The 13,219-nt window shown below is 41.8% G+C and overlaps 1 protein-coding gene across 1 annotated transcript in view; it reads left to right on the forward strand.

The window, feature by feature from the left end:
* Positions 1-9,308: 9,308 nt before the first annotated feature.
* The window catches only part of EGFL6 (EGF like domain multiple 6), a 149,242-nt gene continuing 145,331 nt past the window's right edge, over positions 9,309-13,219 (forward strand). The window contains exon 1 of the mRNA XM_069757671.1: positions 9,309-9,654. Coding sequence (XP_069613772.1) covers positions 9,578-9,654 — 77 coding nt within the window. The 5' untranslated portion in view covers positions 9,309-9,577. The remainder of the gene's footprint in view (positions 9,655-13,219) is intronic.

Here is a 13,219-nt window from a genome sequence, read left to right on the forward strand (position 1 = left end):
TGCATCAGGGGAGGATACAGAGCCCCACATCACAGGTGATGAATATACAGTCTCTAGACCAGGGGTGTCAAACTGCATTCCTCGAGGGCTGCAAACAGGTCATGTTTTCAGGATTTCCTTATACTGCACAGGTGATAATTTAATCACCAACTCATTATTTGTGTAGGTGATTAAATTATCACCTGTGCAGTGCAAGGAAATCCTGAAAACATGACCTGTTTGCAGCCCTCGAGGAATGCAGTTTGACACCCCTGCTCTAGACCATTCTATTTTATCCAGGGAGGAAATCAAATGCTTTGCATCTTTTATGTAACCTGGTAGTTTGGAAACCTCATTTCCAACTTGCAAATTTGTGGCTGACTAAATATTTTTTTCCCCACTGTAGCTGACAGTTTTTAAAGGGACCAAAAGTAATTGGACAATAACCTGATTAATCCATTGTCAATTAAGCAAGTAAAAGTCCTAAAGCTGTTCCCAGGTGTGGCATTTGCATTTGGAAACTGCTGCTGTTAACCCATAACATGCATACAAAGGAGAAACACAGACCATCATTAGGCTGGGAAAAAATGCATCAGAGAGATAGCAGAAATGTTAGGAGTCGCAAAATCAACAGTTTTGTCCATTCTACAGAAAAGAAAGAGTGCACTGGTGAGTGTGGGAACTCAAAAAGGCCTAAACATCCACAGAAAGCTACAGTGATAGATAATCAAAGAATCCTCTCCATAGTGAAGGAAAACCCCTTTACAACATCCACCCAATTGAAGTACATTCTCCAAGAAGTAGGTGTTTCAGTATCTAAGTGCAAAAAGGTGAAGACATCATGAGAGCATATTCAAAGAGTTCACCACAAGGTGCAAACCATTAATCAGCCTCAACAACAGAAAGGCCAGATTAGACTTTGCCAAAAAATTAATCTAAAGAAGCCAGCCTATTTCTCGAAAAGCATTCGTTGAGCAGATGAAACTAAGATCAACCTGTACCAGAATGATGGGAAGAAGAAAGTATGGAGAAGGCTTGGAACAGCTCCTGATTCAAAGCACAACACATCCTCTGTAAAATATGGTGGAGACAGGGTGATGGTATGGGCCTGCATGGCTTCCAATGGCAATGGGACACTAGTGTTTATTGATGGGACTGAAGATAGAAGCAGCTGGATGAATTCTGAAGAGTGGAGGGCTGTGCTTTCTGCTCAGATTCAACCAAATGCAGCAGGAAAAACCTAAAGAGATTAACTGGAAGATAAGTTGGTATGCATGCAGAGCTGGCCACTAAACAGACAAAAGCTAAGAGTAGTTTTTGCACTTGGTATTTGCGTGGCCTCCCTTTTCTTCGAGCTGGACATTACGTTTATATAGCTCCCCATGGCTGGTCTCAATCCTGCTTGGCTGATATTCACACTTACATCATTTGGCATATGGTAAAGTTTTAATACTAGAGGTTAGGACATTTAATCAAAATTCTGTTATCTAATTACCCTATGTTATTTTCATGCACTATTGCTATTTACTTTAGGGTATGTGCTTACTTACTTTTTATCTTAGTTTTTTTTCTGTTTAGTGGCCAGTGTGAACAAGCACATACACATTTCATGCCTACCAACTTATACTCCCGTTCATCTCTTTAGGTTTTTGTCTCAGGTTTTTGCACTCCTTGCAAATAATGGTGTTGCCTCCCTTTTCTTTGAGCTGGAAATTACGTTTATATAGCTTCCCTTGTCTGAGTGTCAATAAGTTGGGGTCTCGGCACTGCACGGCCCTTATTCACATTTGCATCATCTGACAAATGGTAAGGTTTTAATACTAGAGGTTAGGACCATCCCGAATAGCGTCACCTCGACATGGTTATGTTAACTAAGTACCCTATGCTATTTTTACGCACTATGGATATTTATTTATTTACTACAAGGTATTTGCTCACTTTGTTTTTATCTTAGTTTTTTTCAAATGCAGCAAGTTTGATTGGGTGATGCTTCACAGTACAAATGAACAATGGCCCAAAACATACTGGGAAAGCAACCCAGGGTTTTTTTTAGGGCAAAGAAGTGGAATTTTCTGCAATGGCTGAGTCAATCGCCAGATCTCAATCCCATAAAGCATGCATTTCACATGCTTAAGACAGAACTTAAGATAGAAAGACGTAAAAACAAGCAACAACTGAAGTCAGCTGCAGTAAAGACCTGGCAAAGCATCACAAAGGAGGGAACCCGGCGTTTGGTGATGTCCATGGCTTCCAGACTTCAAGCAATCATTGCCTGCCAAGGATTCCCTGCAAAGTATTAAAAATGAACATTTTATTTATATATCTATTTAGTTAATTTGTCCAATTACTTTTGAGACTTCAAATATGGAGGCTTTGTAGAAAAATGGTTGCAATTCCTAAAATAGGGACAAGCAGCGCACAAATCACAAAGATTCAGTCATTGGCCACATTTTTCTGGATCTAACTGTATATATCACCAATGGTGAGGAAATGATGTTGGACGTGGGCATTAACAATCAAAAACAAATACATACTCAGGGTTCAGTGTTGAAGTTGTCCCTACACTGTCCCTCTGACAGACATTTTGTGTAGCCTCTTCAGGGGAAGGTGAAGAAGTTTTGAGGATGAAGCTGTGATAAAACCGTGTTGGAGTGTTTGATGGAGGATGAGTATGACTCTGATACTATAATTGGGTCTTTTTTTATTGTTTTTACCTATCTGCCACATCAGTTCCTCATCATGAGTAGTGTATAATCGGGTGGTTTCGTCAAACTCAATCTGACAGGTGGACCCGCCCCTATCAAAGTGTATCAAAGTGTGTAACCCCTCCCAGCACCTGTCAGCCAGCTGTCCCTCCTTGTCTGACTGATTTTCCCTTTTGATATAGTTTGATATTGTTAATTTGATCCAGCGATTATTATCCCAGTATATGTTTTTATATTAGATTTTCATATGTATTTGTTGTGAGGTTGCATATTGCAATCTGTAATCAGGGGCAGTGTGTTTTATTACCAATGAGCACATATAGAATAATTAGTCATCTATGAATGCTTTCTAGCAGGCCCGTCTAATTCTGGAAAGAGCTATTTTGTAAAACAGCTGCTATATAATATTGAAACTAATTTTTCTCAGAAACCTGATAATATTGTTTGGTTTTATTTGTGTTGGCAAAAACTATATGATGAAATCTCTCTCTCTTTTCCCCACGCCAGATTTGTGGAGGGGCTGCCGAATACATTCGTAGATGACAAATTATTCCCACCAGAGAAGGTGAATTTGACTATTGTTGATGATCTCATGGAGAGTGCTAGTGAAAATTGTGAGATAGAAAAAGCCTTTACCAAGTATGTGCACCACAGAAATCTCAGCATTTTCTACCTGGTACAAAACATATTTTGTCAGGGTAAGAAAAGCCGCACGATAAATTTAAACACAAAGTACATGGTGCTTTTTAATAACCCCCGAGATAAATTACAAATTTTAACTCTAGCTCGGCAGATGTATCCCGGAAAAACACGTTTTTTCCTAGAAGCTTTTGAGGATGCCACGCGGGAGCCTTACGGGTATTTGCTTGTAGATTTGAGAGCTAATACCCCTGAGGATCTGCGCTTAAGGACAGGGTTGTTTCCACCAGCGTTGCCTGCTGTCTATGTTCAAAAGAAAAACACTTCTAAAAAGTGAATTTTACCCGGTATCAGACATTCTATGCTGTGTGCGTTGTGATGTAAAGATGTCTGAGAGACTCCGGCATAACTGGGCTCTCTTAAAAACTCTGGTGAATGTTAGGAGTCGAGTTTCCTCTGCTGCACAGGGGGAATCTCGATCCGTCTCCGCTGCGGTCTCCCATTCTCCTCCAGCCGCAGTGGAGCCTGCTCAGCAGGGACGTCGATCCCAGCATCTCGCTCAGTCTGACTCTGTGAGAAGAGTTACTGCTGCTTCTCCAGCTTCTGCCTGTAAAGCCTATACTGGTCAGCAGCGAGTGGACTTCTCTGGGACTAAGTCCTTGTCTGCGCACACTGAGCATGCCCAGGGCAAGATCTCCCGTTGGAGATCGAGGGTCATGTGCTCAGACTCTGCAGCGCATTCTATTGGTCCTCTTGGCAGGTCTTGGAAGGGCAAAGTTACTGTGGCCGCTTCCTGTCCTGCAACTATATAAACTGCGCATGACCGCACGGCCATGCGCTAGTGTACAATTTAATACGTGTGTTTGTTGTGAGTGCAAGTCGTTCTTTAAATACCCCTACCCTATTGTATGATTGTTCGCGTATGGAGTATGGCTGCTATCTAGCGCCCGACTTATCACTCAACGTGTCACACACGTGTCAGCGTCTACTGCTGTGACCGCCAGTGCGGTGTCACGCGCCAGTGTGCGCTTCCTGACCCACGTCTGGGTGCTTAGTGGTGCCTGCCAGCACGGCACAGTTCGCACTTCGGTGCCTTTATTATATAATTCCTTTCACACCCAGTTGCGGTGTAGTGCCAGCAAGGGTCTAATCGGACTACAATCCCTGTTGGGGTTTAGTTCGCTGACCACTTGCTCGCGCTCTATGTGCGGTACCGCGGTCCTGTGACGCAACAGGATCGCTTTCTTCACGCTGGGTGAGGTTTAACCCACGCGTGTATACTTTTGAATACCGCCATATTGTCTGTCATTTCCTAGCAGCAGGTTTCACCTGCACGGTGGACCCCGGACTGCGAACGCATCTATATCATCTCTCTTGGTGCGTTCCGCCAGTCCTAACAGGTGAAAGCAACCCCCGCTGTCAGAAAGTCTATTTTGCGCAATGCAAGCAATGATTTAATTACAGCCATCGGCGAGATTGCTTTAAACATCTTAAAAGGCAGGATTCCGCTGAAAGAGCGTCAAAAAGGCATATTAAAGAAGTGGCGTAAAGCTATAAGAACCCTGAGTGACAGATCTCAGCCCATAAAGAAAAAGAAGCGCCTACTAAAGCAGGCCGGCGGGTTTATCGGCCCTCTTTTAGCTTTTGCAATTCCAATAACAAGCCTGCTCACAAGAAAATAATGGAGCATACAGAGAAAATGTATCTAGTCCCCAAACAGGAGCTAGACAAACTAAGACCCGGTACTACAGATAACATACGCGACAGTGTTATTCGACGCCTTGATGGTGAAATTAGCGACATTTTACAACGTCGTGACATTCCCGATGATGTGAAAATTAAAATGTATAGCTCCGTGCTACAGCGCTACTTGGTACATACGCGGCACAGCTCAAAAGAAGTAACGGCTTTGAATCTCGTTAGCACTCCTGATCCTGGTCAGCAACAATTGCCAAATACCGACTCTGATAAAAATCAAGAGATCGCTGAAATTGTCAGCCATATAAACCAAAGATACAAAAAGAATGCTGAATTTTTACTAAACAGGTTACTGCAGAATAAAAATGTTACAGCCTGGAATAATAAAGCTGAATTTATTTTCAAAGGATCCGTAATACCAGGGTCTAACTTACTGGATTTGGTACGTAGTACAACACAGAGTCATGTTCTGAACAGCAGAAATTTACCCCCGGGTTGGGACTCATTTATGCAGGCTATGGCCGAGCTAAATATACCGTCTACAGTTGTGGGTAACCCCGCTACTAGGAAGCTTTTAGATGAATTAAAAATTTCCAGCAGTGAGACACACGCTGTATCTACACCGCAGAAGCTAGCCCCAACGCCACGTACAATTCAATCTTTACATTCCCCGTCATTAGGTACCACACGCGGAACTATGCTACCTAAAAAAGAGGTCTCCACCGATACTACAAACCATGTGGCTCATGATGTAAAGAATGTACTGGATAAATGCTGTATTTGGCTTGTAACACTATATTACTTATTTTGTAAGAAGTGTATTGGTGCGATACTACAAACCATGTGGTTCACGATGTAAAGAATGTACTGGATAAATGCTGTACTTGGCTTGTAACACTATATTACTTATTTTGTGTTCCTGTTTCCATTATTTTGTAAGAAGTGTGTTGGTGTTTGTTCATTGTACTATTTAATGTTTTTACTTTTATATTCTGTAAGAATTTTTATATTATTGAAATGTCTTTGAGCTGTGTTTATTTTGCAACAATAAAATCTTTTAAACTTCTAGAATATCGTGTCTTTGCTTTTTATAAACGTATAAAACACACCGCTTCATACTTGCAGGTGTTGTGACACGGGTCATCATAATATGCCCCTCATATAATGAGACTGGTGTTATAAAACACGTGTAAAAAATGAGAATACCAGTATCAATAGTGCAGAAACACAGGCGTGGTGTTGTAACATGCCCATATACATAATATGCCCATGCACTGATCCTGGTGTGTTATAAAACACATAAAATGAGAATACCAGTATCAAATAAAGGTGCAGAAACACAGGCTCATTTTTCCTGTCATCGGGTTATCAAATAAGAGTAAACTTAATACACATACTTTAATAAAGTCTTTTAAAACTCATACAATGACTGTCATTTTTCATAATATTGATAATTATACTATCACACACTATTAAGCACTGCACTATCATATAATGTAGGCGTGATGTTGAAAATGAGAAACTGTGTGTGTATATGTTGAGCATTATGGACTGCCGGCAGAAAAAATACAGCTTACAGAAGCAAGTTCACAAACAGCTACAAATAATATGAAAATCTAATAGGATATAAAATAAACAACATGGTGTATTATAAAGCACAATTTTGCACTATATGTGCTCATTGGTAATAAAACACACTGTCCCTGATAACAGATTGCAATATGCAATCTCACAACAAATACATATGAAAATCTAATATAAAAACATATACTGGGATAATAATCGCTGGATCAAATTAACAATATCAAACTATATCAAAAGGGAAAATCAGTCAGACAAGGAGGGACAGCTGGCTGACAGGGGCTGGGAGGGGTTACACACTTTGATACACTTTGATAGGGGCGGGTCCACCTGTCAGACTGAGTTTGACGAAACCACCCGATTATACTACTATCATGATTGAGATATACAGTATACCGGTATATATTTTCTTTTTCCCTTGTCATCACATTAGAATTCTCGTGGGCAGCAATTTATCACTAATTGTATTGTCTATTATTTATGTATGAAATGTATATGTGATAATGTTATACAAATTGTGTCTTCATGTTCCTCAGCACCCTTCTGTATTTTTATGCTATTTTTAACATGTCTTTATGTTTTATGATGTTTTTATTGTAATTATATTGTCATTTTGATGTATAAAGCATTTTGGAATTTTATAATCAGTTCATTTTTTTTGTTATTTGTTTAATTGAGAATAGCTTAACATAACACTAAGATTAGGCATGAACGTATAGAAGAAGACAACCAGGAAATTTCACTAAAAAATATTACAGCATCAGGTGTTGCTGTGTAAGGCCGGTTTCACACTTGCGTTCCCCTGATGTGCGGCGGGCTGCGGACTTCCTCCGTGAAGCCCCGCCCTCGGCCACACCTCCCCGCATGCAACCTGCGTTCCTATATTTAACATTAGGTATGCAGGTCGTGCGGCTATATGCGGATGGTGCCGCATGCGTCGTTTTTTTTTTTTGCCGCATCGTCAAAACGATGCATGTGGCACCATCCGCATACAGCCTCACGACCTGCATACCTAATGTTAAATATAGGTACGCAGGTCGCATACGGGCCGCCTACAGATGTAGGCGGAGATAACAGCGGAGGTGCGGCCGAGGGCAGGGCTTCACGGAGGAAGTCCGCAGCCCGCAGCACATCAGGGGAACGCAAGTGTGAAACCGGCCTAATCCAGTGGACTCCACCTTGTAGCTCACGGACTATTGAAAAACGACAACTCCTGAAAGTGCATATAAAGGAATTTATAGCTACTGTACTTTTTTTTTTCCTGCATAGTTGTCAGAAAAGATTGACAACTGTCAAAATTCATAAGGAGGATCATGTGGTCACTAGGAAGAAATGAGTAGTAGCGGTGAGACCGAGATTTTTAGGGAAGGGATAATCTAGGATGAAGGTAACATAGTAACATAGTAACATAGTTAGTAAGGCCGAAAAAAGACATTTGTCCATCCAGTTCAGCCTATATTCCATCATAATAAATACCCAGATCTACGTCCTTCTACAGAACCTAATAATTGTATGATACAATATTGTTCTGCTCCAGGAAGACATCCAGGCCTCTCTTGAACCCCTCGACTGAGTTCGCCATCACCACCTCCTCAGGCAAGCAATTCCAGATTCTCACTGCCCTAACAGTAAAGAATCCTCTTCTATGTTGGTGGAAAAACCTTCTCTCCTCCAGACGCAAAGAATGCCCCCTTGTGCCCGTCACCTTCCTTGGTATAAACAGATCCTCAGCGAGATATTTGTATTGTCCCCTTATATACTTATACATGGTTATTAGATCGCCCCTCAGTCGTCTTTTTTCTAGACTAAATAATCCTAATTTCGCTAATCTGTCTGGGTATTGTAGTTCTCCCATCCCCTTTATTAATTTTGTTGCCCTCCTTTGTACTCTCTCTAGTTCCATTATATCCTTCCTGAGCACCGGTGCCCAAAACTGGACACAGTACTCCATGTGCGGTCTAACTAGGGATTTGTACAGAGGCAGTATAATGCTCTCATCATGTGTATCCAGACCTCTTTTAATGCACCCCATGATCCTGTTTGCCTTGGCAGCTGCTGCCTGGCACTGGCTGCTCCAGGTAAGTTTATCATTAACTAGGATCCCCAAGTCCTTCTCCCTGTCAGATTTACCCAGTGGTTTCCCGTTCAGTGTGTAATGGTGATATTGATTCCCTCTTCCCATGTGTATAACCTTACATTTATCATTGTTAAACCTCATCTGCCACCTTTCAGCCCAAGTTTCCAACTTATCCACAGGTACATGATGTTAGCCTCATGGTTGGAGGTGCCAAGTAGTCTAGAGGGGGAGGAAAGGTAATAATAGGTTCTTTAGATGAAGATATAAATGCTAAAGTAATTAGGTTGATCAGAGTGTCCAGAAGTTGCTCGGTGTGGGGGCAAGGGAACTTGGCCCATCAATTAATCTGGTTCACCCAAATATTGCTTGGTGTGATTACTTGTGCTAGATAACTGGGGGTTTAACGTGCACTCCGTATGTTAGAAAATGTGAAGGGGATCTATATAAAAGGAAGCAGGGGAGTAACTCACACCAAAGCACACCAAGCACTTTTTTAGCTACCCTTTTTATCACACAGGTAGTGGAGACATAGGGTTAAAATAAGGAAAACCCTAGGCAGCCCACTCCTCCCTGTGTAAAATCCTGCCACAACCCACCAACCTTCTGCGCTGTCATCAGTGACTGAGGGCAGACTGGCTGGAATTTCAGAGCAGCCAAGTGTTTTATGCAGCTGCTTTAAGGCAGGAAAAAGGCAGAGCTAACACCCAACAAAAGACAAGCTAGAGGAACAGTGCTCCCCCACCACTGGAGCTGCACACAGGGATGGAGTGAGTGCAGGGACCCTCCATACAGAAGCACAGGGCTGATGAGCAAGGAACTCCACACAACTCCTCAGGAAGAAGAGAACATTCAGCTTTACCTCTCAGTACAATAAGCTTCCCAGGTGCTGGGCTTAGCCATGAGGCTGCTGCTGTGGATGACTGCTTTAGGGCTATACTTCACCTCTGTTGCAGGTAGATTTGCTGAGTCTTCAAGGTCAGTTTGCATGTGTTTTCCCAACTATGTCTTAATAATGCATGCTATAAAATAACAGTGCACAGATACAACCAGCTCAATATAATATGCCATATATACTAAGGGTACGTTCACGCTGTGGATTTGCAACTGTCTCATTCATCGAAAGAAAATCCCATTTAAATGAATGGAACTGATTTTCCTTAGCAGAAAGGTCTGCCAACAAATCTGCAGCGTGGACCTTTAAGTCTTAGGGTATGTGCAGACGTTGCGGATTCTCTGCGGATCCGCAGCGGTTTTTGAGGTGCAGAAACGCTGCAGATCTGCAATTGATTTGGAGTACAATGTAAATCAATGAGAAAAAAAAATGCTGTGCACACAGCGGAAACGCTGCGGTTTAAAAGAAGTAGCATGTCACTGCAGCGTTTTTGTACCCATTCCATTATAGAAAACCGCAGGGGTAAAAAACGCAGCAAATCCGCAAGAAAACCGCAGCAAAAAACACACAAAAAACGCTGCGGAACCGCGCAAAAAACGCAACAAATCCGCAGGTGCGTTTTCTGCCAGGAGAGGCAGAATCCGCACCAGAAATTCCTAAGGCTAATCCGCAACATGTGCACAGAGCCTTAGAGTGGTTTTACATGAATAGGGCTTAAATGGCATCTCATGGAAAGAAGTTTAAATTCTACATACACTCTTTGTCATATAACCATCCCCCAGCTCTTATCTTAGGAGTGCTTCTAGGGGGACCCTGGTCCATGTAGGCAGGGAGCAGTAAAAGATTCCCATGGACAGATCTAATGTCTATGGATACGTCTATATGTAGACACAATTAGGCCATGGACCATGTTAAGTAAAGTCATAGATAGAATCCAGTCCAACAGGATGTAAAGTATATAATGAGTTCATTGTGTTACCATGGTGCAGATATTGGTAGGTTTATGATATCTAAACCTCTTCTCTGCCATGATTTGTCTCATTACTGGGGTCTGGGTTGTAAGATCTGTCTCTTGTCTTAGTAAGTAGTGTGCCATGAGTGTGATGTTTCTGGCGTATGCCATTGTGCTTGCTTGTTTCTGGGCAGTCTTAAATGGAAGCTGAATAAGTGGCAGTCAATCACTCTAAGTGCTGCAGGAAATGAGCAGTTGGATAAATTGTTGAAGGGCTCGGTGTGTCATATGGAACGTTCTGTGTTTTGCACCATCATAATTAGGGCATGTTTGTTTATAAATCACGCTTTTATTATTTTTACTAGGAGAAAGCAGGTGCAAAACTGGTGCAAAATTCAGAAAATAATTTGCACCAGATGCTCTCATCTAGAGGAAGCCAACAGTAATGTGTTCCAGGAATTCCTCTGCTCTGGAGCAGGAGTGTGAACTGATACATTTCTCACTTGTCACTTATTATCTTGCCCTGGAGATAGAGCAACCTCTGGAATAGCAATTCCTTAGAAGTCAAACTGGACAGGTACTCAGGAGATGGAAAATTATGAAGAAATCACAATTATTTTCTGTATCTTTATTACATTTTATTATTAAATAGAGACGAGCTAGCACTAAAATGCTTAGATGTTCGTTACTTGAACCAAGCAATTCCTAATGCTCGAACGCTCGTTTCGAGTAATAAGTTTAATAGGAGTCAATGGGAAAGCTGAGGGGGACAGTGAAAATGTTGAAATGAATGGAAAAAGTGCTGCATGGAAGGAGAAAAGCATGGGAAACACCCCGGAAGCGTCTCTGACTTTCAGGTCGCTGCTGAGAACAATGGTGTCACACTTTTACTCCATTTTAAAGGACTTACAATAAACATAAAACATTGAAAAATTGGAGTTCGCAGAAAAAAAAGATGTTAAACATTCTTTCATTCTTACCCCTTTAGGGTATGTGCACAGTTCAGGTTTTTTTGCTTTTTTTGCGATAAAAATGCATTAAAAACGCATACATATGCATCCTATCATTTAGAATGCATTCTGCAATTTTTGTGCACATGATGCGTTTTTTTCCGCGAAAAAAACGCATTGCGGTAAAAAAAAGCAGCATGTTCATTAATTATGCAGATTTTTCGCATTTTTCCCGCTATTCTATGCATTGGGAAAAAGCGCAAAAAAAAGCACAAAAACGCACCAAAAAAAGCACAAAAAACACGAAAAAAACGCATGCGAATTTCTGCCAGAAATGTCCGGTTTTTGACAGGAAATTTCTGCAAGAAATCCTGACATGTGCACATACCCTCATATAAGGCAAAATTTAAAAAGGATTTGGAAAAATAATTTAAGTAAACCAAAACTGAAATTTTTAATTTTTTAATAAAAATTTCAGAGTAATTTGTGAAGGAATCAAGAATTGCCAACAATTTGATGGAAGAGGGACTCAGATAAATCCTGTAATATGCAAAAAGGAGGGCCTCATACACATTCTGATCATATTGTCATGTAATGGTACTCCTATACTCGAAGGCTCTGCACTAAGTGCAAAGCCTGCCCAAATTTGAAGCAGGGTCATCCATACACCCTTGAAGGCACCAACTGTAGTAGCTTATTCAAATAGTGTGAAAAAAGTGTAGTTGTAGAACTGCTACACTTATAAAAGCTCTGCACACAGTGCAAAATCTGACAAAAATTACAAGCAGGGCCATCCATACACCATTGAAGTCACCAACTGGAGTGCCTCATTCAAATATTAAGAAAGTATAGTTGTGGTACACCTACATTCATAAAGGCTCTGCACATGGTGCAAAGCCAGAAAAATATTATAGAGAGGGTCATCCATAGACCCTTGAAGGCACCAACCGGAGGGCCTCATTAAAATATTAAAAAAGTGTAGTTGTGGCAATTCAACACTCATAAAGGCTCTGCACATGGTACAAAGCCAGAAACAAAAATTATGAGGAGGGTCACCTATAGACCCTTGAAAGCACCAACTGAAGGACCTTGTTAAAATATTAAGAGTAGTGTTGAGCATTCCGATACCGCAAGTATCGGGTATCGGCCGATACTTGCGGTATCGGAATTCCGATACCGAGATCCGATATTTTTGTGATATCGGGTATCGGTATCGGAAGTGTAAAATAAAGAATTAAAATAAAAAATATTGTTATATTCACCTCTCCGGCGGCCCCTGGACATCAGCGGGAGGATCCGGCGTCCGGCACGGCTTCTTTCTTCAAAATGCGCGCCTTTAGGACCTGTGGTATGACGTCCCGGCTTCTGATTGGTCGCGTGCCGCCCATGTGACCGCCACGCGACCAATCAGAAGCCGCGACGTCATTCCTCAGCTAAAGTCCTAGAATGAGCGCCTTCTAGGACCTGAGGAATGACGTCGCGGCTTCTGATTGGTCGCGTGGCGGTCACATGGGCGGCACGCGACCAATCAGAAGCCGGGACGTCATTCCACAGGTCCTAAAGGCGCGCATTTTGAAGAAAGAAGCCGTGCCGGACGCCGGATCCTCCCGCTGATGTCCAGGGGCCGCCGGAGAGGTGAATATAACAATATTTTTTATTTTAATTCTTTATTTTACACTTTAATATGGATCCCAGGGCCTGAAGGAGAGTTTCCTCTCCTTCAGACCCTGGGATCCATGAGGATAC

Source organism: Ranitomeya imitator, chromosome 3, assembly GCF_032444005.1.
Source record: "Ranitomeya imitator isolate aRanImi1 chromosome 3, aRanImi1.pri, whole genome shotgun sequence".
Classification (NCBI taxonomy): domain Eukaryota; kingdom Metazoa; phylum Chordata; class Amphibia; order Anura; family Dendrobatidae; genus Ranitomeya; species Ranitomeya imitator.